The 24,683-nt window shown below is 45.4% G+C and overlaps 1 protein-coding gene and 1 long non-coding RNA gene across 2 annotated transcripts; one reads left to right on the top strand and one right to left on the bottom strand.

Moving 5' to 3' along the window:
* Nucleotides 1–16,521: 16,521 nt before the first annotated feature.
* LOC145715373 (uncharacterized) lies at nucleotides 16,522–19,638 on the bottom strand. Its single transcript, XR_014137443.1, has 2 exons — nucleotides 18,850–19,638; nucleotides 16,522–18,090 (listed from the first exon to the last, which is right to left on the bottom strand). It is a non-coding gene; the product is annotated as an uncharacterized LOC145715373 (long non-coding RNA).
* Nucleotides 19,639–19,775: 137 nt separating this feature from the next.
* SRSF6 (serine and arginine rich splicing factor 6) lies at nucleotides 19,776–23,832 on the top strand. Its single transcript, XM_060618257.3, has 6 exons — nucleotides 19,776–19,992; nucleotides 20,216–20,364; nucleotides 21,725–21,849; nucleotides 22,215–22,423; nucleotides 22,693–22,776; nucleotides 22,873–23,832. The coding sequence occupies exons 1-6, from the start codon at nucleotides 19,886–19,888 to the stop codon at nucleotides 23,231–23,233; spliced, it is 1,035 nt and encodes a 344-aa protein (XP_060474240.1). The 5' UTR covers nucleotides 19,776–19,885; the 3' UTR covers nucleotides 23,234–23,832.
* Nucleotides 23,833–24,683: the final 851 nt, after the last annotated feature.

The following is a 24,683-nucleotide window of genomic DNA, read 5'->3' on the forward strand; positions in this document are numbered from 1 at the left end:
TTTAACAACTGGTTTGCAAATTTCCTGAAGATTTAACGATCAATGCTTAGAAGCAGGGACAAGATGGCTTTAGCACACCATTGGCGATGGAATGGATTAACCTGGGTTTTCCCCCCTCCCTATCAGCACCTGTCTTTCCTGAAACTCTTTATGGCCTTCAGTAAAATGATGTTAATAATAACAATAATAGATTTGAAATAGATATATTAAATCCTTACTCTATGCACTTAACATGAACATCATTTAGTCTGCCAACGACCCTTTAAGGCAGGTATTATTGAAGTGGTTCTTATTGGAGCCAGGGAGATGTGATTTTACCTCTTGGGGACATTTGGCAACATTGGGAGACATTCTTGATTGTCATAACTGGGTTTGCTACTGGCATCTAGTGGGCAGATTTTGCTAAACACCCTCTAATGTATAGAACACACACACCCCTGGAGAAAGAATTATCTAGCTCAAAATGTCAATAGTGCCAGAGTTAAGAAATCCTGTAGTACTGTTGGTCCCATTTTATAGCTGGGAAAACTGCAGCCCAGAGATTAATGTACCCAAGTTCACAGAGCTAACATATAATGAGTTCTCTGGGGAGACTAGTTCCTACCCCTGACTCCCTCACTAGATGTAGAGAGAGGAGTTTCCTGGAAAGAAAGCAGCCTGCTGGGGTTAGTCTTGGCAACGGGGGTCTCAAGGAGGCTCAGGCATTACATGTTGGAGGATCTAACCCCAGCTGCTTCTAAAAAGTTTGAAGGAGACTTGACCCCAGAAATGATTCACAAGGTGGGTCAACCAGATGGCCCATTGGGCTGTCCTTTAAGACAATAAAATGGAAAGGGGAGGTGAGGATTGCTCTCCCGCAAATATTTATTAAGCACCTACTATATGCCAGCACTATTCTAGGTGCTGAGAATAGGGAACAAGACAAAAGTGGCTCTTGCTCTCATGGAGTGTACAATCTGGTGGAGGGTACAGAAAAGCAAATTTTAAATGGGTTAAAATAATTACAGTTCATGATGGATGCTATGAAGGAAGCAAGTAAGGTACTATGATAAACAATTTTAGATGGACTTGCTTTAGATAGGGTGGTCAAGGAAGTCTTCTCTGAAGAGGTGACATGTGAGCTAAGACCTGAAGAATGAGAAGCCAGCCATGGGAAGAGAGGAGAGAAGAAGCAACAATCCTGAGGGATTAGCAGGTAATGCGAGTGAGGAGGGAAATAGGTTAACATGTTCTAGTCATCAAAAGGAGGTCACTATGACTAGAGCACAGAGGACCAAGGGCAGGGGAAATTCAGGACCTAAGAGTAAGAGATCAGCAGGGTCCACCCACCCTGTGTGCAGAGGACTCCAAACAGGTGTGACAAAGTCAGTCCCAGGCTCTGAGAGCTAGGCAAGTGGGGGATGTGGGGGGGGGGGGGTATAGGTAACTAGACCAGTTCTGGCCTCTTCTAAGAACTCCCCCACCCAACTTTCTTTTCTTTTTTAAATGTTTATTTTTGAGAGAGAGAGACAGAGACAGAGACAGAGCATGAGTGGGAGAGGGGCAGAGAGAAAGGAAAACACAGAATATGAAGCAGGCTCCAGGCTCTGAGCTGTCAACACAGAGCCCAACGCGGGGCTCAAACTCACAAACCAGGAGATCATGACCTGAGCTGAATAACCGACTGAGCCACCCGGGCATCCCATCCCCCTACCCAACTTTCTTAACCCAATACATCTGCTGACCCAAGACTCCCAGATGCTAGGACCCGAAACACATCAGAGTGTGTGTGTGTGTGTGTGTGTGTGTGTGTGTGTGTGTGTGTGTAATAATGATGATGACCAAATAGTCAAACAGTATTGGGGAAATCTTCAGCTCCAAGGTGAATCACAGCAGTAGAAAACAACACGCCTGGCTCTCTGCTGAGAAAGTTGCATTGATAATTAGTCATATGCGTAGCCACAGTCCACTTATGCCTAATCACTGAGCCGTTCAACAGCAGAGGGATGGGCTGGCGCTCCAGAGTTGGAATGAACCTTACTGAGTAGGTTAACAAATCCAGTACTAAGCTTTTTAAACAGAATCCCAGAATTCTGCAACAGGGAGGCTCAGCTCAGAGTACAGGGGATGGCAGGAGGCTGAGGAGGGAGGGCAGTGGAGGAGGAGAGGAAACGGGCACAGAGTGAGCACACAGTCTATGTTGGCTGCTCTGCAAAGCTTCACTGCACACCTATGATCTTGTTGAATCCCCACAACAACCCTTGTGGGGGTACTGTTTCCCCCATTTTCCACATAGGGACTTTAGACTCAGGGTCCCCTTTACTTCACTAAAGTTCCCACCCGAAGTTGGGATTTCACTGCCAGTAATTCAAGGAGCTTCTTTACCCACTCAGAACTTAAATAAATGAGCAGAGGAGTTCTGTGCGTCTGAGACAAATATGGCCCTGATATAGGGAGGTCATGCAAAACAGAAGAACTTGCCAGAACTCTCCAGAAATAGTGAATTCTCAGGAGGTGAGCAAAGCTACTGGGACCTGGGGGATCTGTTTGACTTCATAAAGGGAATAATGTTTTTGAAACTATCAAATTGGGGTACCTGGCTGGCTCAGTCAGAGAAGCATGCGACTCTTGATCTTGGGGTCATGAGTTCAAGCCCCACATGGGGTGTAGAGATTACTTAAATAAATAAAACTTTAAAAAAAGAGAAACTATCAAAAACATCCATATATTTTGCATCCTCACGAATCATGATGTTCTGTCCCTTCTTCACCCCACCACTCCTCGGCCAGTTGGATCAAGGACATTTATTACTTTAGAAGGAGTGTAGATACCACAGAAATCATAAGGTCATAGTTTAGCTTTGAGTCTATACAGAGACAGTAGTCTTAAAACCTGGCCAGAGAAAAGAGAGAGAGAGTTTCTTAATTCCAGAACCTACTCTACAAATCAAGGGTAACGTTTGGAGGTCTGAGCCTGAAGTTTATGAAAAGCAGTCATGAGATGGGACTCAGGAAATGAGATCAGGAAAGTGCCCATTCCATGAGAAGATGGTGGTCTCTTCTAGGCCTGGGGGTGAAACCAGGGAAAAAGAGATTCGGAGAGAATGTGAATGGGAGAAAGTCACTGCTCCCAGGGACTAGTACCCCTACCTCCCTTGGCCTTGGCCCCAAAGTGGGAAGGCAAGAAAACTGCATCTCCAGTAAGTGGGGGGAAAAGGAAAGATCAGAGGGCGCATTGCTTCACTGAAGCTCTATGAGGAAACGGTGCCTGTGGTTCCCCCACACCCACTTGAAGCAGCCAAGACAGTGAAGAAACATCAGTAGGCTTCAGGTATTTGTCAGGATTTAGTCAGAGAAACAACCGCCATCTTGTCTGCCAGAGCACTGACCTGAGTGGACACATAAGAGCTTGCAGGGAAATCCAAGAAGCTGTTCCTGTCTGCAAAGGGAGAATGCGGACCTCCTCTGTGGAGGAGTCACGGCAATGGAGATGGAGAAAAGAGAGCAGATTTGAAAGATGCTTGGAGGTGGGTCAGAAAGATCATAATGGTACAGTTGGGGAGGGTGCCAGAAGGAGAGGAGCCACAGTGGACCCCAGATGCCTGGTTTGAGCAGCTGAGTGGCCTAAGTGCAATCTACCAAGATGGGGAACACAGGGGAGGGTGCATGAAAGGCCAGGACCACAATGAGATGGGTGAAGTGCCTGCCTTAGGCACCAAATACGAGGGTGTGCCACAAAACCTCAGCAATCAAGAAAAATAATGATTTAATGCAATTTTTTTAATCAAAATTAATACAAAAAAATCCATGATGAACACGATCAGTATTACTGATTTTTCCTTTTGCTTTGGGCTTCAATATGGCTCAGCCTGGCACTATTACTAATCCTGTCTTGATTTAAAATTCTGATACTTTGTTCATCATGGATATATATATATATATATTTTTTTTGCATTCACTTCTGTGTTTTAAGTATTGCGTTAAAATATCATTTGATGGTTGTGGGTTTCAGTGCCCTCTTAAGCGTTGCGCCGAGTGTAGTAAGGGCTTCACTCACTCTAGTCCCAGCTCTGAGTAGGTCTGAGAAGAGAAGGCTAAGATACAGTCTTGGAAATATGCCGGAATGAAACGGGATGGCAGATGTTAAGTCTCCAGACCAAAGTAGGTCTTCAATACATGCTGTAATGGACTCAGTGGGCACCTCTGGCTTGAATCCTCCAGGCCTTAGCATTTCAGGACATGCCAGCTACCAAAACCTGCATTTCCTTCCTGAGGATTATCCTGGCCACCAAGTGAGATAGGTTAGAAGCACTGGGGAATGAACACCCCTGCGGCAGCCTTCAACCAACCATCCCCAGGAACCAGTGTGTAAATATCCCAGCTCCCTGGCCTCTCGGATGGGGTCACTGTGAGGTATATGTGTAACACCATTTCCAGAGTCCCCAGGTGAGATTAAGCTCCATCACCCACAGTGCTACTGGCTTGATAACATACCTCTAAGCTCTGTCCCCTCCCCACCTCCCCACCCACCTACTGATGTCTCCTGGGATCACCTCCCAAGTAAACTTCATGTAGTCCAATCTTTTTCTCAAGGCCTGCTTCTAGGGCAACCAAGATAAATGGATGTCTTTCCTTCACTTGCCCTCTTCTCTGTGGAAACACGGAATGTTCTGCACAAACTTGGAAGTCTGAGTGTGCCCTTGAAGGAGAGACCCCTGACTCCAGCACTCTCCTGGCAGGGAAGTCGGTAGGGGTAATTGTCAGCCAGTGCTGGGAAGCCTGGATCTAAGATGGGCTGGCTGTGTTTCTGTAATCTCTGCACCTAGAGTTGAAAAATAATTGGCAGACACCTTTCCTGGCCATTAATTCTTTACAGCAGACACTGAGCCCTTGAGGCAAAAACTGGTTGTGTGCAGTTACTGCCAGGCTGGCCCTGAATTCAGAACAAGGAGCATGACTTTCCCCTCACCCTCTCTACAGACCATCAGCCTTCTTCTCCTTCCTTCTCCTTCCTCCACCCACCCCCTGGCCCAAGAATGGCCAGAAAAGGCTGTTTGTGTAGGCTGGAGGAGACAAGATTTAGCCCTTAATCCAGAAGGACTCAGGCTTGAAAGCCATGGGTAAAATCGTGAAGTGTGGAGACATCATTCATGCTTTCTTTTTAGAGAATATTTGTTCACCACCTACACGTTTTCCCACAATCACCATAACGCTTGCAACAATCTTGTGCAGTAAATATTATTTCTGTGCCCACTTTACAGGCTCAGAGGCTCAAAGAGGGCAAGTGTCTTAGTTTAAGTGACAAAGAGCCTCCCCTTGACCAAAATGCAATCAGACTCCTTTGAACCTTCTTCCCAATGAGGCCCTGACTTTGGGGATTCTGTGTTCGCCTCTGCTGTTATACACAACTTTAGCGAGAATCATGCTAGGTTGGTTAAGCTGGAATCCCTCCCGCCTTAATATCTGATCCTCCTCTATGTTCAACCACGTCCCTCGTCCCCCACCACCCCCCAGGTCTATCTAACCACCCTGGCCTGCCTTTAACAGGCTAGGTCAGAGTCCGGTTAGATCAGTTTAAGTAGAATTCCCCGTACACCCGGGGTGCCTCAGTGTTTCAGTCTGACCCTTGATTTCAGCTCAGGTCATGATCTCAGTTTCATGAGTTTGAGCCCCACATCAGGCTCTGCACTGACAGTGTGGAGCCCTCTGGGGATTCTCTCTCTCTCTCTCTCTCTCTCTCTCTCTCTCTCCCTCCCTCCCTCTCTGCTCCTCCCCCCATCTTGCGCTCTGTCTCTCTCAAAATAAATAAATAAACTTAAAAAAAAAACTCCCTTACTCCTTATGTTTCCTCTTAGTAATTTCCCGTCCACTGACCACTCCCTGCTTTTCAGCTATAAATTACTTGTCCTTGTTGTGTTCGGAGGTGAGCTCGATTTCTCTCCCCTGCTGCAAACCCCATTACAATCACCCCTACACCTATCCCTGGGCACCTGCTGAATTAAGTCTGCTTGCCGGTTCTTAACAAGTGTCATGAACAATTTTCTCCTTAAACAGGTCACATAGAGAAGACATCGATTTAGATCCAGGTCTGTTTGACTCCAAAGGCCTTTCTCTTCCCTATGTCATGTGTTGTTTCTCTTCCTTCAGTAAACATTTCCTGAGCACCTACTATGTGCCAGGCCCTATGCTGAGCCCAGAGGAGGACACAAAGATGAATAAGAAATATTTCTTTCCTCTAAGAGGGAGAAATAAAATCTTCCTCATTCTGCCTGTTCTCTACCTCAGGGGTCAGCACCTGTTTTTATAGTACTTCAGCCACAGGGGCTTGAGCTACTAGGGCAGATTTGACTAGGTAGCCACAAAGCCAAACTACTGACTGCCTGACCCTTTACAGAAAAAGTTGGTCACCGCTGGTCTACACCACACCAGGCATTGAAGGTACACTGTCTTAGTTACTCCTCAAGTCAACTCTATGAGGCTCATCCTTCGATTGATTATACCCATTTTACAGATGAGGAATGAGGCTCCAGGATATGAAGTGGAAAGGTATAAAGTTGGATGATCCCAAAGCCCTCCCCCCTCACCCCCTTCCAGATGCCCCTTCTCTGCTCTAAATCACATCTAAAATGTTGGTGGCCAAAGTTTTGAAACACTGACATTGACACTTGAAACAGCCTACAACCCCCACCAGGAGTGGGCCACTAGGCCAGTGGACTCTGCCACGCTGGTCTTAGAGCTGAAGCCAGTCTGGTCTCCCATGGAGGTTTGTCTCCAGATGGAACAAGAGGCCTTTCATGTGCTAATCTGCAATCTCAGGCGGGGTAATTATTTCTGTTGGTTTTATTATTGAACCTTGTGGGAAGGACAGAGTGACAACCACAAGGGGCCAACTAGAAGCCATACATCAGTAAGTTCTGACCAGGGCTAGATGGTGTACAAACAGAACCGCCAGAGAAGGCGAGCAGAGCTGAGCCGGCTGCTCGGTTACCTCGGCAGGCTTCTCCACAAGCCAAAGTTGAACACCTTGCTGGGAACACCTGCATCTCTCCACCCAGGGCTTGATCTCTCTTGGCCACTCAGGCAAGCTGGAAGTGCCAGAGTGAACACTCTTGGAAGCAGCCTGCAACCAACACAGCTGGCCAGCTGATGTACAGGTAATGCGGCTTCCTCGCGCCTAGGTCTGAGGTGTGTTCACCGGCTCCTGGAGTCCCCAGCGGAACAAAGCTGCCCTTGCCACCATTGTCATCAGCCCAATAATGAGCCCCTCCCTGGCTTTCTTCCCTTCCCTGTCGTGTCTTCCCCTCCCAGTGACATTTCCTGGCATCACCTCCCAAATAAACCACTTGCCCTTTCATCTTGTCTCAGGGTCGGCTTCCAGAGGAACCCAAACCAAGGCAAGCCCCACGCCTTCTCACCTGATCTCTACCTCAGCCCTGGAAGCCAGGATCATCCCCATTTTTCAGAGGTGGAGACTGAGGCACTCATAGAGTTTAGGCAGTCAGAACCCCAAGGGATTAGTAAGAACCAAAGGCTCAAGAAAGGTTTCTGGGGGGCTGGGGGGACATATTTGAGCCTGTCTTCTTGACCACAGAGCAAAACTGTCCCACACCCAGGCTGAGCCCCAAACTTAGAGCTCGTTCTGTTCCAGTTCCTGCTCGTGTCTCCCCCAAGACCATTCCCCCAGAGTCCTCCATCAGTGACGATAGATGGAACTGGATCAGAGGTTGTTCTAGAATCAACCTATCATAAAAGATAGAGAACTAAGAGTTCTTAGCTTATAACCAGTCCATAAAAATGATCTCCATGGCTATGTTAAGCAGGGGTGGGGGAAAGGAAGTGTGGATAAAATCTGCATTTATTCAACAATAATAGCCAACACTTATTTAGTGCCTACTGTGGTGTCTCTCCCAATTGGATGGGGGTCCCCAAATGTAGGGCAACTAGATTGGGTGGAAGCCAGAGGCACAGGCAGTGAAATAATTCAAGCAAGGTAGAATAAAGGATAGAAGTTTGTTGAATGCACGGGCCAGACAGCAAAGCAGAGACTGTCTGCCACAGGGCAACGAGAGGGGGGTGTGTTTAAAGGGGGAAGGTGAGGAAGTAGGAGAATGCACGGAATTTTCCTTTTTTGATACCTGTGCCTGGTTGTAAGTAGCTCATTGGTTGGTTAAGGCTTATGGATGTTTTGAGGTGGGTCACCTGATGGGCCTGTTTGCATCAGCTCATTGGTCACTCTGGACCCTTTTGTCTTGCTCTACCTTGCAGTGCTCAAGCCTGTTGCCTAAAAGTGACCTCTACATCTACTATGAGCTAGGCACTACTCTAAAACCTTACAATAAACTGACTTTTTAAAATTCTCACTCTTTGAGACAGGTACTATTACTTTGAGGCACAAAGAGGTTAAGAAATGTGTCCAAGGTCACACAGCTAGCAACTGAAAGAGCTGGAAACAGAACCGAAGCGATTTGGCTCCAGAAATATGCTTTTAATTCTTGTTAATAAGATAAACAAACACAGAAACTAATATTGTATGTTACTTATATTTCCTTTTTAAAAAAGTTTATTTATTTATTTGGAGAGAGAGAGAGAACAAGCATGGGAGGGGTAGAGAAAGAGGGAGAGAGAGAATTCCAAGCAGGCTTCTCACTGTCAGCACAGAACCCAACGTGGGTCTTGAATTCACAAACCATGAGATCATGATCTGAATCGAAAGCAAGAGCCAAATGCTCAAAAATGAGCCACCTATATCTTTTTTTTCTTTAAGTTTAGAAAATGAGCAAAAGCATATTAAAAACTGTAAGAGTTTATTGGAGTAAAAACCTTTTTTGAATCTGGCAGCATTGAACCACTCCTCCCACAGGGTTAGGAGGAAAGACAAAAAGAGAAGGCGGGAAAATGAAAGGAAATTATTCGGTGGGCTGTAGCTTAAAGACTGGTGGGCTCTTTGTGACTGGTTGTCCTTAGTATTTGCCTGATTTGGAAAAGCCTAGTTGACTATGATGGGCTTCAATTTCTTACCCTTCATGCATTTACAGAGCTGGGGTTTTGTTTACTTACACAGGCCACCGAAATATTAACATGCTCCCATTGAATCTATTTAACACCGTGTTCACCACACTGTGCCTGTAGCAGAAAGCAAGGCCACCAGAGACACTGCAGGAGACAGCCCTTTAAGGCCAGGAGGGCCCAGTTTTAGTTTTTGGTGAGATGAGTAGGAAGCTCAGGTGGGGGTTGCATGGAGGCACTGGGATGGAGGAGGGGAGACTTAACTGAGGCTCTCTGGGAACAACAAAGATGGCCCAAAGTACTTGATGCTCTTGGTTTTGCTTTTCTTGTTTTTATCATTTTTATTGATGTACAATTTATATACAATAAAATTCACCCATTTAAAGTATCCAGTTTGGGGTGCCAGGGTGACTCAATCAGTTAAGCATCAGGCTTCCACTCAGGTCATGATCTCACAGTTCGTGAGTTCAAGCCCCACATCGGGCTCTGCGCTGACAGCTCAGAGCCTGAAGCCTGCTTCACATTCTGTGTCTCCTTCTCTCTCTGCCCCTCCCCCACTCATGCTCTGTCTCTGAAAAATAAATTAAAACATTAAAAAAAAATACGTTAAGTGGCGCCTGGGTGGCTCAGTGGGTTAAGGGTCTGACTTCAGCTCAGGTCATTATCTCACGGTTTGTGAGTTTGAGCCCCAGGTCAGGTTCTGTGCTGACAGCTCAGTGCCTGGAGCCTGCTACAAATTCTGTGTCTTCCTCTTTCTTGGCCCTTCCCCCGCTTACACTCTGTCTCTCTCCCAAAAATAAATGAAAACAGTAATAAATTAATTAATTAATTAAAGCATCCTGTTCAATGAGTTTGGGTAAATGCATAATTGTGTGTGAATACCACCACAATCATGGTATGGGTCATTCCCTTCACTCAAAGAAGTTCCTTCCTGCTTCTCTGCAGTCAGCTCTCTCCTCCAAACACCAGCCCCTGCCACCAGGAATTGGCTTCCTGTTCTTTTAGTCCTGCCTTTTCTAGAACATGATATAAATGGACTCAAACATCATGCGGTTTTTTGTGTCAGGCTCATCCCACTTGGTATAATGCATTTGAGATTCATCCACACTGTTGGATTGTTCCTGTGTATTTCTGAGTAGTATTCCATTTTACAAATACGCCCCCTTCTGTTTATCCATTCACCTATTGACATAGACATTTGGGCTGTTTCCAGTTTGAGACTGTTATGGATAGAGCTGCTGTGAACATTCCTGTACAAGATCTTGCTGGTTTATACAAAGTTTTTCATTAATTGATTTTTAATTGCCAAATAATACATGAATGCATTCTTTCTCTTATCAAAACAATACCGAAGTAAGGTGAAAATACTCACACACTGCACTGGCAATGCTTTTCAAACTTTAACACAAGTCCTCCTGGGAAGCTTGTTTAAATGCTTGTTTTAGTCCAGTAGGTCTGGGTGGAACCTGAGATCCTGCGTGTCTAACAAGCTCCCAGGGAATGCTGACAGGAGCAGGGGCTCCAAAGACCCAAGAGCCCTGGCCAGTATTTCTCAAAGCATGATCGCCTGACCATCTGCTTCACAGTCACACTGGAAGATGCTGAACATGCATATTCTGAGGCCCTGCCCTGCACCCAGTGACTCCACCTACGAGGGATGGAGCCCGTAGACCTTCATATTTAAATGGTGCTCACCAATATCTGGGGACCACTGCTTTGGGCCTACAATTTTTGGAAGAGCTGACTGGGTCTGTCTCGTTCCCTGTTATCCCCCTGAGCCTAGCACAGTGCCCGGGCCATGCAAGGTACCTTTTAAAAAGACTTATTTTCCCTCACTCTGCTAGGAACTGGGTTCTACACCCTGGGCACACACCCTGGATGCTCTCTGGCATGGTGCAGTTCACTTGACTCCTCTGTTCTAGGACATTAGAAACCACCATTTGATGCAGCTTTTGCTGCCAGAATAAGGGCTGTGGTGATAAGCAAGGGCACGCACAAGACATTTGGGAATATGTTTCAGCCTGAACGTATCCAAATAACAGCATGTAGAACTAATGATGGGTAAAATGTCTGCAAGCCACAGCCTAGTGTCTGGCAGAAAAACAGAAACCTACACGCACCAGCTCAGGGGAAGACCTGGGAAGAGAGCCCAGCATTGCCTCCCATGGGACTCTGACAAGCATGGAGACCACAGTATCCATGAAGTACACCATGGGTTCTTGTATTTGTCTTCGGAGTTTCCCCATGGCCTCGTGCTCTTCACCGGACATGAGGCCAACTAGGACTTTCTTCATCAGCACTTTTTCTCCCGGCTGCCCCAGGACGGAGCCTACCTGCCAATAAGCACCGGATTTCCATTCTGCTGCCTCACCTGCTCCCATTCTCAAGACAAACATTGTTTGCCACAACTGGGCTATTCCAGAATTCCAATTAGGTTCCTTGTAAGAGAGGTAGGGCTGAGTGAGGAATTGGACACCAGGCAGCTCATAACTGGCCTGGAGAACAATATGGCCACAGCAGCAGCAACGGGCAGGTGCAGAGAAGTCCAGGGGGGCAAGGTCAGCCTGAGGGCCACCCTGAAGAAGGTCACCAGTGAGTCTGAGTACAGACTGCTTAGCAGCCACGGTGACAAACAATCTGAAAAGCAAGCCCCAGAAGAGATGTTTTGGTGACTGTGGACATCTAGCCAGAAGAGAGGACTTACTTGAACAGAAGGTCTGAGGGCTGCCCCCAAACATCTGGACGACCTAGGTGTGGGAAACAGATGTGGTTATTTGAACAGCCTCAGGGACACAATCAGGACCAGTGGCTAGATAAGTCAAGGAAGCAATTTTTCACTTTTATAAAGAATTTACTCAAAATGAGAGATGTCCAAAAATGGACTTAGCTGTCTGGTTAGGCAGTAAACTCTCAACTTGGGAGATGTTCAAGTAAGGGCCAGAAAACCTGGGAGTGAATAAGGTGTTGACTCAGAAGATTTAGATTGAGGGACCTTCAAAGACCTCCTCTCTCTGAGCTTCATTGACCCCTGGACCAGGCAGCCAGTGGAATTTACCTACCGCTGTAATCATACAAATGGCCACCAGATGGCAACAGACCCCCACCTTCCCAGTCAAGGAGCACTGGGTCTACAGAAACCTAACTGGAGGACAAAACCAAAATAGTTAACTGATTCAGACAAAGTGACATTCATGGGCAAAGACTATGAATCAAATCCTCAGGAGCTAATTAGTCCAGCACAACCCAGAGTGCTCCAGGTCAAGTAAATTATAATTTTTTGTTTTACAGAGATATTCCTTTTTTTAAAAAAATCTTCCATCGAAGTACAACATACATACGGCAAGGTACACAAATCAGAAGTGCACAGCTCAATGAATTCTCTCAAACAGGGCACACCTGTGCAACAAGCACCCACCTCAAGATACAAGCTAGGACCCGAAGTCCAGAAGCCTCCTTCCTGGTCACCACCCCCACCCCCACTGTAACTTCTGATACCATAGATCGGTTTGGCTTCTTCTTCAGCTTTACATACATGGAACCATATGGTATGGGTTCCTTCGTGTCTTGCTTAGATGCTTATGTCGTGAAATCCACTGACTGGGCTGTGTACTGTAGTTCAATCTCATTGCTGGGTAGCAGTGTGTGGTACGAATAAACCACAAATGATTTGACCACGCTCTTTTTGATGCGCATCTGAGTGGTTTCCAGTTTGGGGACTCCCACGTATAAAACCGCTACGGATTTCTAGTACGTTCCTTTTGAAGAGCATATGTACACGTTTCTTTAACAGAATTGCCAGGTCACAGTGGTGGGCGGTGGGCTAGCAGCTTTCAGCTTTAGTTGACACTATCACACAGTTCCCAAAGTGCACCAATCGCCATTCCCACTGACCATGTACGAGACTTCCTGTGGCTGTCTAGCCACACCAGGATCCTGTCTAGGTAAGTTCCCGTGGAAGAGATGTGGGATCTGGAGCGAGCATCCCTGCAGAGGGTCTGAGTGGCCGGGCAGCATGAGTGAGTGGGGCTTGAATCAGAAGGAAGAAGAGTCCATCCCATCAGCAGGCCCTGATGACCCCTGCAGCAATAATACCTGCTAAATGGACATACTCGCTTCGTGAGTTCGTAACAACTGCCTGAGCGGCGCTACTATCACTGAGCACTCACTGCATGCCTGGCACTTCTCAGGGCTGGAGACGGCACACAGAGGAAACAGACAACGTTCCTGCACTAATGAAGCTCACGTTCTAGCGGGGGTGGGCACAGACAGTAAATAATATGTCAAGTGATGAGAGTTCCATATAGAAAAATAAAACAGCATATAGAGTGCAGGGGCACCTGGGTGATTCAGTCGGTTGAGCATTGGCTCAGGTCATGACCTCATGGTTGGTAGGGCCAGGCCCTGCGTCAGGCTCTCTGACATCAGCTTGGAACCTGCTTAGGATCCTCTCTCTCCCTCTCCCTCTCTACCCCTCCCCTGCTCACTCTCTCTCTCTCTCAAAAACAAATAAAACATTTAAAAAAAAAAGATCTAGAGTTCAGAGAGGGATGCTAGTTTAAAATGGGGGTTTTTGGGGCTCCTGGGTGGCTCAATCGGTTAAGCAATCGACTTTGGCTCAAGTCATGATCTCACAGTTTGCGAGTTTGAAGCCCATCAGCTGCTGTCAGCACAGAGCTGGCCGGCTTCAGATCCTCTGTCCCCCTCACTCTCTGCCCCTCCCCCGCTCTCACTCTCAAAAATAAAATAAAACATAAATAAAATACAATAAAACAAAACAAAACAAAATAAAATGGGGGTTACTTTGTGTTGGTGAGGATGTGGACAAAAGGGAAGCTTGTGCATTGTTGTCGGGAATGCAAATTGGTGCAGCCACTAGGAAAACAACGGGGAGGGTGCCTCAAAAAATTAAAAATATAAATACCATATGATCCAGCAATCTCGCTTCTGGGTATATATTCAAAGGAAATGAAAGCACTATTTCAAAAAGATACCACTTTTTGAATATGTTCATTTCAGCATTATTCACAAAAGCCAAGACGTGGAAATAACATAGGTGGCCATCGACAGAAGAACAGATAAAGAATGTGGCATATGTATATGGAATATTATTCAGGCATTAAAAAAAAGAAAACCCTGCCTTTTGTGACAACATGGTTGGATCTTGAGGGCACTGTGCTAAGTGAAATAAGTCAGACAGAGAAAGACAAATACCACATGTTCTCACTTATATATGGAATCTAAAAAAGCTGAACTTGTAGAAACAGTTGCCAGGGGCCAGGGCGGGGGGGGGGGGGGGGGAGGGGGAATGAGATGTAGGTGAAAGGGTACAGACTCTCAGTTATAAGATGAGTAAGTTCTGGGGATCTAATGTACAGCATGGCGACTACAATTCACAATAGACAACACTGTATTAACAACTGGAAAAATGCTGAGAGCAGATCGTAAATGTTATCACCCACATATAAAAATGGTAATTATGTAAGGGGACGGAGGGGTTAATTAACCTGATTGTGATCATCATTTTGCAACATACATGTGTATTGAATCATCACATATTACACCTTAAATGTATGTCAACGATATCTCTATAAAGCTGGGGGGAAAACAACATATCAAAGAATAAAATAAGTAGTTACAGGGGTGAGAAGGTGACTTTGAACAGAAACCAGAGATGAGGAGACAAGTCACAGGAAAAGAGAGCTCCAGACACAGAGAGGCATTCAATGCAAAGGCCCTGTGGTGGGTGTGTGCTTGACATATTCAAGGCACAGTAAGGAGCAGATAGAAGGAGGAGTAAGGAACACTGAGAGCAAGTTAGTGGGGATATGATTATGTAGGACCTAACCTCACTGATGCTGAGAGACAACCACAAGTCCAACCGCACATACACATGCATACTCATATAACGTGTTGGGGCTTGGGAGGTTGAGAAGGTTATTGTTGTTTAAAAAAATGAAATCATGCATATATTAACCCTGGCCTTTCTCACTTAACAACATACCATGAGCATCTCTATAAGTCTATATCAGGGGTTGGGGTAGGCAAACATTTTCTGTGAAGACCCAGCTATTAAATATTTGAGACTCTGCGGGAGACCGTCTCTATTGCAACTACTCAATACTGCTGTTGTGGTTGAAGAGCAGACACGGTATATGTGAGTGAATGGCTGTGTTCCACCAGAACTTTACTTACACAACAGGTGGCAGGCCCGATTTGGCCTAAGGTGTGTTTACAAACCCTGATGCATAGCTCCCCTGTTGTATTCCCAATGCCAAGAGCAGTGGCTGGCACACAGAGGGCACACAATAAGTATTTGTCAAATCGATAAATCTAACATTCTTTTTAGTGATTAGAGTATTCCACTGCTAGAATATCATCTTAGGGCCTAAGGTTTTACAAATCAATCCTCTTGTCAAAAAGATTTCTAGGAATACGGTGGCTGGGTCAAAGCCTCGTGAACTTTCTGTTTGTCGAAGGTCACCATCTCCTTGAGACCCTTTCCTCTCTTGGCTTCTTCTGTGACACTGTATTCTTTGGTTTCTTTCCCTATCTCCCTTCCCAGTCTCCTTTCCTGTATTTAAGTTTCAGAGTCCCTCTGGCAGGCAGAATAGTGTCCCCACCAAAGATGTGCATGTCCTAATCCCTAGAATTTAAGATGTTACTTTACTTACATGGCAAAAGAAACTTTGCAGAAGTGATTAGGTCAAGGATCTTCGGATGGAGAGTGTATCCTGGAGTATCCAAGTGGGCCCAATGTAATCACGGCTGGGGGTGGGGGTGGGGGTGGGGGCAAGGGACTTATAAGAGGAAAGCAAGAAGCTCAGCATCAGAGGAGGAGATCTGACAATGGAAGCAGAGGTCAGGGTCAGAGTAACTGGATGCAAGAAGGTCTCAACCAAAATTCATGGTTTCAACGATGGAGGAAGGAACCACAAGCCAAAGAATGCAGACAGTCTCTAAAAGTTGGAAAAGGCAATGAGACAGATGCTCCCCTAGAGCCTTCAGAAGGAGTGCAGCCGGGCTGACACCAATTTTAACCCAGTGAACCACTTGACTCCTGCCCTCTGGAACTGCAAGCTAATAAATTTGTGTTGCTTTCAACCCTTGAGTTGATGGTAATTTGTTACAGCAGCCATACAGATTACACATAGGAGTTAATACAGTCCCCCAGGGCATAGTTCTGAATTTTCTTCTGCTCTCCATCTACTTTTTTGGGGGGTTTCATCTAGTATGTAACAAACTCACAGATTTATATCTTGGGTCCCCTCTGTGCATTTTTTCCACTTGACATTAATAGAGTTTATTTATTTGTAGGTTCTTAATGTAAGCATTATACCAGGCATGTGCTTGGATGCTGTGGGCTCAAATTCATGTATTGAGAAAGAAAAAAAAAATTATATGTTCACAGTTAATTATACTCAGAGCCTTACATTTTCTTGTCATATTGCTCAGATGACACCAGACATGTAAATAGTTCAGTATATCCCCAGTCTTCTTTTTTTTTTAATGTTTATTTATTTACTTTGAGAGAGAGAGAGAGAGAGAGAGGGAGAGCAGGAGGGGCAGAGAGAGGGAGAGAGAGAATCCAAAGCAGGTTCCACACTACCAGAGCTCAACACAGGGCTCAAACACACGAACTGTGAGATCATGACCTGAGCCAAAATCAAGAGTCCAATATCAACAGACTGAGCCACCATGGTATCCTCCCCAGTCTTCTTGGGTGGTGAAACCTCATTATCCTTCCACTTTTGCTGAAAATTCTGGTTACTCCTTGAGTACTCAGAACACAAGGGAAGCCCATTCTCAGTGACACACATCCCCTCACTGTCACAAGCAACACCTTAGGTGTCAATTCTATGCTTTAGCAGACATTTGTCAACATTTCAAAACATTTTGTTAACCCCCCAATTTTTTTATTGAATTATAATTGACATACAATGTTATATTAGCTTCAGGTGTGCAACAGATTGATCCAAAAACTATACATCACTCAATGTTCACCACCTTAAGTGTGGTCACCATCTGTCACCACACCATATCATTACAATACTATTGACCATATTCCCTGTGCTATACTTTTCATCTCCATGACTTATAACTGAAAGCTTGTACCTCTTAATCCTCTTCACTCAATCTATTTTTAGTTGTCACAGCTGGGGGGAGGGAAAGAGCTACTGGTGTCTAACAGGTAGATGCCAGCCAGGAACACTGCTAAACATCCTGCAGTGCACAGGACAGCCCCCACAACAGAAAATTACCCGGACCCAAATGTCAGTAGTGCTTAGGTTGAAAAACCCTGTCTAGATGAACCCTGTACAGATGTTTTTCAAAAAGGGTTTGGATTAGCTTGGCAACATTTAATCCAATACCGCAATTAAAATGTACCTTTAATCTCATCACTTCCGAGCTCTTTCAATCATCTGATTCACATTTCTTTCAAACTCTGTCCCTGACAATTTCCATTTCTGAATTCCATTTCTACAGCAACACCTGCATACATTCACTCCACTCCATGTAAACACACTTGAGTTGCCAAGTTCAACCCAAGTCCATTCAAGATGACAGCTTCTGGAATGCTAAGTTTTCCAGACATAATATAGCAAAACCTATCACAATTCAGTTTATACCCACTTCAAATCACATGGTACTTGGGATTGAAAACCACAACAATGCGTGCTCTAAACTATCCTTTACAATCTGGGTATTTATGGATGGATTCAAAGTTATTAACTCTCTTTTGGATCAGACTGAGGCCACTCTCTCTTGCTGACAGACTTCTGCAGTTACCTCCACAATTTTAGAATCAGCAATAGTGATCTTTATCTGCCACAACTGTAGGTATCTAAAAGAAGTGGCCTCCTGTGCTATACATCCATCATTTCTCCCTTGAGTCTTTCTTCCAAAATATCAACAGAGGTGAGTTAGATCATCAACAAGACTCTACAGAATGCTGATGGCCCAACAGTACCTTCAATGATGATCATTTGAGACTGTCTTCTGTAGCTGGTGGGTTAATGGTTTTTTGTTAAGAGTAGCCACTGGGGGGCGCCTGGCTGGCTCAGTCCATGGAGCGTGTGACTCTTGATCTGGGAGTAGTGAGTTCCAGCTGCACATAGGACACAGAGATAACTTAAACAAAAAAACAAACAAACAAGAAAACAAACAAACAAAAGTAGCCATTGGCCTTTGGGGAGAGGTTAGAGGAAGCAAAGGATGATGTTAGCTGCATCTTTCTCTTTGGGCACATTAACTGCAAAGACAGAAGGTGACACCCCATTGCCTATATTCATCTTTTAGTAAATACTACCCCATTACCTTCCCAAATAGAATGTTCAGTCCAACCGACACTGTATCAGCGCCATTTCCTGATGCACCTCTTCCCATATAATGAATTTTAACATTTTTTAAAATGGTGACAATTTGAGGAGTGAAAAAATGTCGCACTGTTGAATTTTCTTTTCCCTAATTACTATATCCCACGAATTTTTATAGATCTGTATTATTGTGTTGTATTTAACTTTTAAGCACTATCTAGCCTTTACCGCTAGATGCCAGCATTAACACTTCTCCCCCTGTCGTAATAATCAGTTTGCTTCTACACTTTGCTAAAAGTTCCCTGGAAGGCCAAATCGCCCTGTCTCAACCAGCTAAAGAATATCAAGGTTGAACCGCTCAAAAAGAAATGGAATATTCGGAAATGCCTGAACAGCCAGTGTTATCTCACCGATACTGTTTCTTCTCTTGGCTTCTGTAACACCGTGCTATCCCGTCTTTCCCCACCTCTCTACTCCCTCGTTCCCAGTCTCCTTTCCTGTAGTCAAATTTCAGAGTACACTAGGGCTTTCTGCTCTCCACTTAAACTTACTCCTTCGGGGTTTTCATGTAGTTCTCCAGCTTTAAAAGGCATGTCCAATGAAATACTTAAAAAAAAAAAATGTATATTTCTATCGAATACACGGGGGCTTCCAACCTGTTGGTTCACGGGACTCTCCATGAGGAGGAGAAAAAGAGAGCACCTGTGTAGGAGGGCTGCCAGGTCTTGATTAACTTTCTTGGGCCAGAGACCTCGGTCGTACTCCCTTTGGGAGCACCCACAGCGAGAGTGGAATTACCACGTACACAGCAATCTACAGGTGACTTGCCAGTGTTTCAAGAAAAGACCCATGGAGGGGGACGGGCAGCGAGGGGGTCAAGGCCGATGATAGCTGTGAGACCACCAGGGATAGAGGCCAGCAAGGCTGTATGCTCGTAACGCGAAACCGTGCGGGTCACCACCACTCCGGAGGGTAAACCTCGGATTAGGTGAAACGGGATAATCAGGAGTCGGAGCGCGCGTTGCCCGCCGAGCGGAGCGTGAGCCGATCAGCGGAGGAAATTCGCAGCCTCGCTTTAAGGAGCCAATCAGAGACCACAGAGTCCTATTAACGACAACATCAGGAACCAATGAAAACCGGGAGTCCTCCGGGACTGCCTCCCAAACTCCTGTCCCGGAGAGATCACACCAAGGAGGTTTTTTAAAAAGTACAAATTAGAAGACAAGTCTGTGGCTCGACGACGGGAAACTACGTTTACAATGATGGGTGGGGAAAATTGTGTAAGCGAGCAGAACTGCACTTCCCCAAAACCTCGCGGAAGTGGACCTGCAAGTCACCCCCGAGCCCTGGGCTCCAGAGCGGGAGGGTACGTGCTGCGCGCTGACGCCACGCGCTGGCCCCGCCCCCAGCTCGCCCTCCCTTATAGTGCAGCTCTGGCGCGCGCGCACCATTGTGTGGCTGGACTCGGCCGCCGCTGCGGTGTGAGGCGCGTGTTCGGGCTCTCGCCGTCCCCGCACCCGCACCGCGGCTCCTGCTTTGCGGTCAGCCGTTCGACGCCAGCCTTCGGGCCCCTCGCCCGCCACAGACATGCCGCGCGTCTACATAGGACGCCTTAGCTACAACGTCCGGGAAAAGGACATCCAGCGCTTTTTTAGCGGCTATGGCCGTCTCCTTGAAATAGACCTCAAAAATGGGTGAGTCCGGCCTGGGAGCCCGCGTCCGTCCGCAGTATTCTGGGTCTGGCGGCGGCGGGGTCCGCTGGACAGAAGATGGCCCAGGCCGCGGCGCCGCGTGGCAGGGCCTCCAAAATGGCGGCGGCGCGGGGTCGCGGGAGCGCGCGCGGAGGGTGGGCGCGCGGGCGTGCGCGCCCCCGGCCTAACGTCGCCTGCCGGTTCCCGGCTCTCGCACCGCCCCCAGGTACGGCTTCGTGGAGTTCGAGGACTCCCGCGACGCCGACGACGCCGTTTACGAACTGAACGGCAAAGAGCTCTGCGGCGAGCGCGTGATCGTGGAGCACGCCCGGGGCCCGCGCCGCGATCGCGACGGCTACAGCTACGGAAGCCGCAGTGAGTCCCACCCCCGCGCGCTCCGCGTCCTTGGGATCCTGGGGGGCGGGCGCAGGCTTAGGGTGGGCGGGGTGGGGCCTCCCAGCCCGGGCAGGCGCGGTGGCAGGGGTCCACTGGCTCCAGTGTCCACGGGCGCCGCTGCCTTCACGCCTGCCCGGGACAGCTACGGGACGCCGGAGCGCGGGGATTGGGTTGTGGGTTTGGCTAGCCAGGGTTGGGCTGTTTTGGGGCTTATATATTTAATTTTGTTGTTGTGGGGGGGTTTTTTTGTTGTTGTTTTTTTTTTTTTTTTTTTTTTTTTTGCTAAGTTGGGGGCGGGGGGTGGCTTGGGCCCCTGTCAGCACTGTCGTGGGCTCTGCCCACAGAGGAAGTGAGGGATGGCAGTATTTGTTGTATCCCCTTGCTTACCTGACAGTGCTTTAGCTAGAAATGTGAATGTTTTAGAGTAGAAGTTTGAGGGCAGGCTGGGGTGGAGGTGGGGTGGGGTGGGGGCGGGTTAAGGGGAGGAGTTTTAAGTTTAGGTCTTAGAGTTATTAAAATTGGCGGGGGCCAAAGAAAATACTATTTTTAACTGATGTGGTATAGTACCACACAGATTTAAATAAGCTTTATGCTGCATTTGAATTATTTGGGGCATGTTACTGGGAGGAGGTGGGAGGGGTTTGGTTATGTTAAATGTTTGATGTTGAAATTGTTGCATGTTGAATTCAAACTTTTTAACAAGTCCTTGATGTTTCAATTTGAAAGTGACCAATGGGGCTGAGGCTGTGTCCACTGAGGCTAAGATGACTGCCTTTCCTGATTGGCCTTGGCTTTTCCATACATTGTGTGACCCTTGCCCTATGACCCTTTGGCTGACCTTACCGGAAGCCATGACGACAGCAGCCTTTTGCCATTAGACGCAGGGTGATGGTGAGGATTCCAAGGGTTAGACAAAACTGGTTAATCTGAACTAGGTGACTGTTACCTTGCGTGTTTTGTGGCCAAACCACCACCAAAAACCTCACACTGTGATGTAAGTACTTAGTGTAACTAGTAAACATTTTTGTAAAATGTAGAAATGCATGTAATCAGTTAAGTTTTATATTTTACAATGTTCTGTAAAATAAAACTTAGCGAGGTAAATCGAATAAAGGAGCAGTCACTCTCTAACAGATTGTAGGAGAAGTTTAGTTGGATTTAGTCTATTTGACTTGCCCTTAATTTAATTTATGGCAAATCACAACTGTATCGAAGGTTTAGCAGTATAATAGCAAAGTCCTACTCCAGTAAATAAAAGTTGATATGTTTGTACTAACTTTCAAAAAACATGCATCCCTGTCATTACAAAGCATCTAATTATTCTCTTCATGTGATAAAGGTGGTGGAGGTGGATACAGCAGTCGGAGAACCTCTGGCAGAGACAAATATGGACCACCTGTTCGTACAGAATTCAGGCTTATTGTAGAAAATCTTTCTAGTCGTTGCAGTTGGCAAGATTTAAAGGTATGTGCTATAATTTGAGATAAAAATGATATGGCTGGGGCACCTGGGTGGCTCAGTTAAACATCTGACTCTTGATTTCAGCTCAGGTCATGATCTCACAGTTGGGTGGGTTTGAGCCCCACATCCGGGCTCCGCGCTGATAGCTCGGCGCCTGCTTGGGATCCTCTCTCGCTCTCTCTCTGCTGCTCCACCTACCCGTGTGTGTGCTCTCTTTCAAAATAAATTAAAAAAAAAAAAAAAAACGATATGGCTAATGTTTAAAAGGTAGGCTTTTGCTTCACTTTTTTCTTAAATTTCTGAGAATCCAGTACAGTACGTAGATTTTTTTCATTACATTTCTGAGTTTAATCTTGTTGCTTCTTTAGGATTTCATGAGACAAGCAGGTGAAGTAACCTATGCGGATGCTCACAAAGAACGCACAAACGAAGGCGTGATTGAGTTTCGTTCCTACTCTGACATGAAGCGTGCTTTGGATAAACTGGATGGTACAGAAATAAATGGCAGAAATATCAGGCTCATTGAGGATAAACCACGAACGAGCCACAGGCGGTCTTACTCTGGAAGCAGATCAAGGTAATTTGTTGAAATACAGGGAAAGGAAAAGAAACCATATTTGCTAAGAGCAAAGAAAAATTCAAGCACCAGTATTTCAATTGATGCTTAACTGAAAGTTCAGTATGTAGTCTCTTTTGTGTTGTGCATCATTGAGGTTCTTTTCAATGTTTCAAGGTGGACTTAATTTATGGTAAGAAATTATATTTTGTTTACTGTTTTTTGTCAATGACACAAAAGTTTGTGTTGAGATATGAGATTAATGTTTTTTATTGCATCTTTTGTTATAGGTCACGGTCTAGAAGAAGGTCACGAAGTAGGAGTCGCAGGAGCAGCCGCAGTAGATCTCGAAGTATCTCAAAAAGTCGCTCCAGGTAAATAATGAGCTGTTACATCTTTTTTTCTGAATGTTACTCTATTTGTATGTTCTGGCAAGGTATTGAGAAAAAAATCTGGCTCTTCTTGTCCAGATCCAGGTCTCGGAGCAAAGGTCGATCACGTTCTCGATCAAAAGGCAGGAAATCCAGATCAAAAAGCAAATCTAAGCCCAAGTCTGATCGGGGCTCCCGTTCACGCTCTCGAAGCAGATCTAAGGAGTATGAGAAATCTCGAAGCAGGTCTCGTTCTCGATCTCGTTCCCCCAAAGAAAATGGAAAAGGTGATATAAAGTCAAAATCTAGATCAAGGAGCCAGTCTCGTTCAAATTCACCCCTACCTGCTCCACCCTCAAAGGCACGTTCTGTGTCCCCTCCACCAAAAAGAGCTTCAAGATCCCGTTCTAGATCTCGTTCAAAGTCGAGGTCACGGTCCAGATCGAGTTCCAGAGATTAACTTAGAACTCTACATTCTTTGCACACTATTATGGAACACTTTCCTACTTGCTTAAGCAGTTACTCTTCCATGTTTGTACTTGGCCTCTTTGCAAGAGGAATCTCCTGAAAACAGGGGCACACAGAAATTTGATTTGTGGCCAAATTTGATGAAAAAGATGAGGTTCTAAAGAAATGGTGGCATGAAGTCAAAGATCCTCTCCCTTCTTTGTAGAATTAAGATAACTTTGATTTTATAGCTTTTGAGCTAAAATAACTTTTGTAAAGATTAAGCTCATTTAGATTTTTTTTAAGTATTTCAGCAGGATCTGCTGCAGGGGTTTTGTTGTTTTGTTTGCTTACTTTTAAATTAACCGTTTCAAGCTTTGAATACCTAAGGCTTTAGAGGGAGAACCCAATTTTCAATTATGTTGGCTTTTTATAAGCTTGAGTTATGTAAGATTTCAATAAAAATTTGCTACCAAGATAATTGCCTTACTGAATAGGTCACTATTAAATTCCTTTAAATATTGGTAATCTACTCTTTGTGGAAACGATGTAAATTCAAAGTGTAAAAGAAGGCAAGCCTCAGACCAGCAATAAATTATTGGATTTGGATAACATTTTGTGCTGTTAATCAAATTTGCCAAAGTCCTATCTGCCCCTTTGAGTTTAAAAGGTATTTCGTGGTCCGTCTATTATACGATTTTGCCTAAGTTAGTGGATTTTAAATGATGAAAACTTTTCAACTTAAATTTAATTGAACTCTTGAAGAAGTAGTTCTTAATACTTGAGAACCCGTTTAGCCTGGTAATCCCACTTTATGGAGAAATGGTCAGTAATTAGTGTTTTGTTAGAATATGGTTCCATGGTCTTTAGTGTTTGTTGTATGAAAATGGAAGTAGCCTTTCTTTGATTGGAAATTTAGCATATTCTTGTTCAAAGTAGAAAAGCAAATACTGCATTTTCAGCTGGAAGACTATTATATTTAACAGGCACTTAACAGGTTGCTTGGTAAAATTGGTTGCTGATTAGAGTGAAATTCCACCCAGCCATCAGTCGTTAATGGTTGATGGGGTTATGTGATAATTGATTAGATCATCCTTGTAACTTTACAGCATATGGTGGGCTTGAAAAGAATTTACATGGGTAACCTCTAAATTTTCTGTACTTTAATATATGCTGTGGAAGCCAAATTATACTGCAAATTTGTAGGAGTTACTGGATAACCAATGGGTCCATGCATCTATAAACCTAATTAGTTGAAGTTGCAATTTGAGAAATGAATTACCCTCTATCTTTATGTTCAGATACTTTAATTCCATTTAAAAGCACTCATTAATCTTGGTTTGAAACCAAGATACAGATTGTTTGACTCCGCTTTATTATCTTCTAGGATCTGTCACTGCGTAAGGTGTCAAGGACTGGATTGTACTATAGTGGGGCATAGTGGCATAGTGCTCATCATGCCA

Source organism: Panthera onca, chromosome A3 (assembly GCF_046562875.1).
Source record: "Panthera onca isolate mPanOnc1 chromosome A3, mPanOnc1 haplotype 2, whole genome shotgun sequence".
Lineage (NCBI taxonomy): Eukaryota > Metazoa > Chordata > Mammalia > Carnivora > Felidae > Panthera > Panthera onca.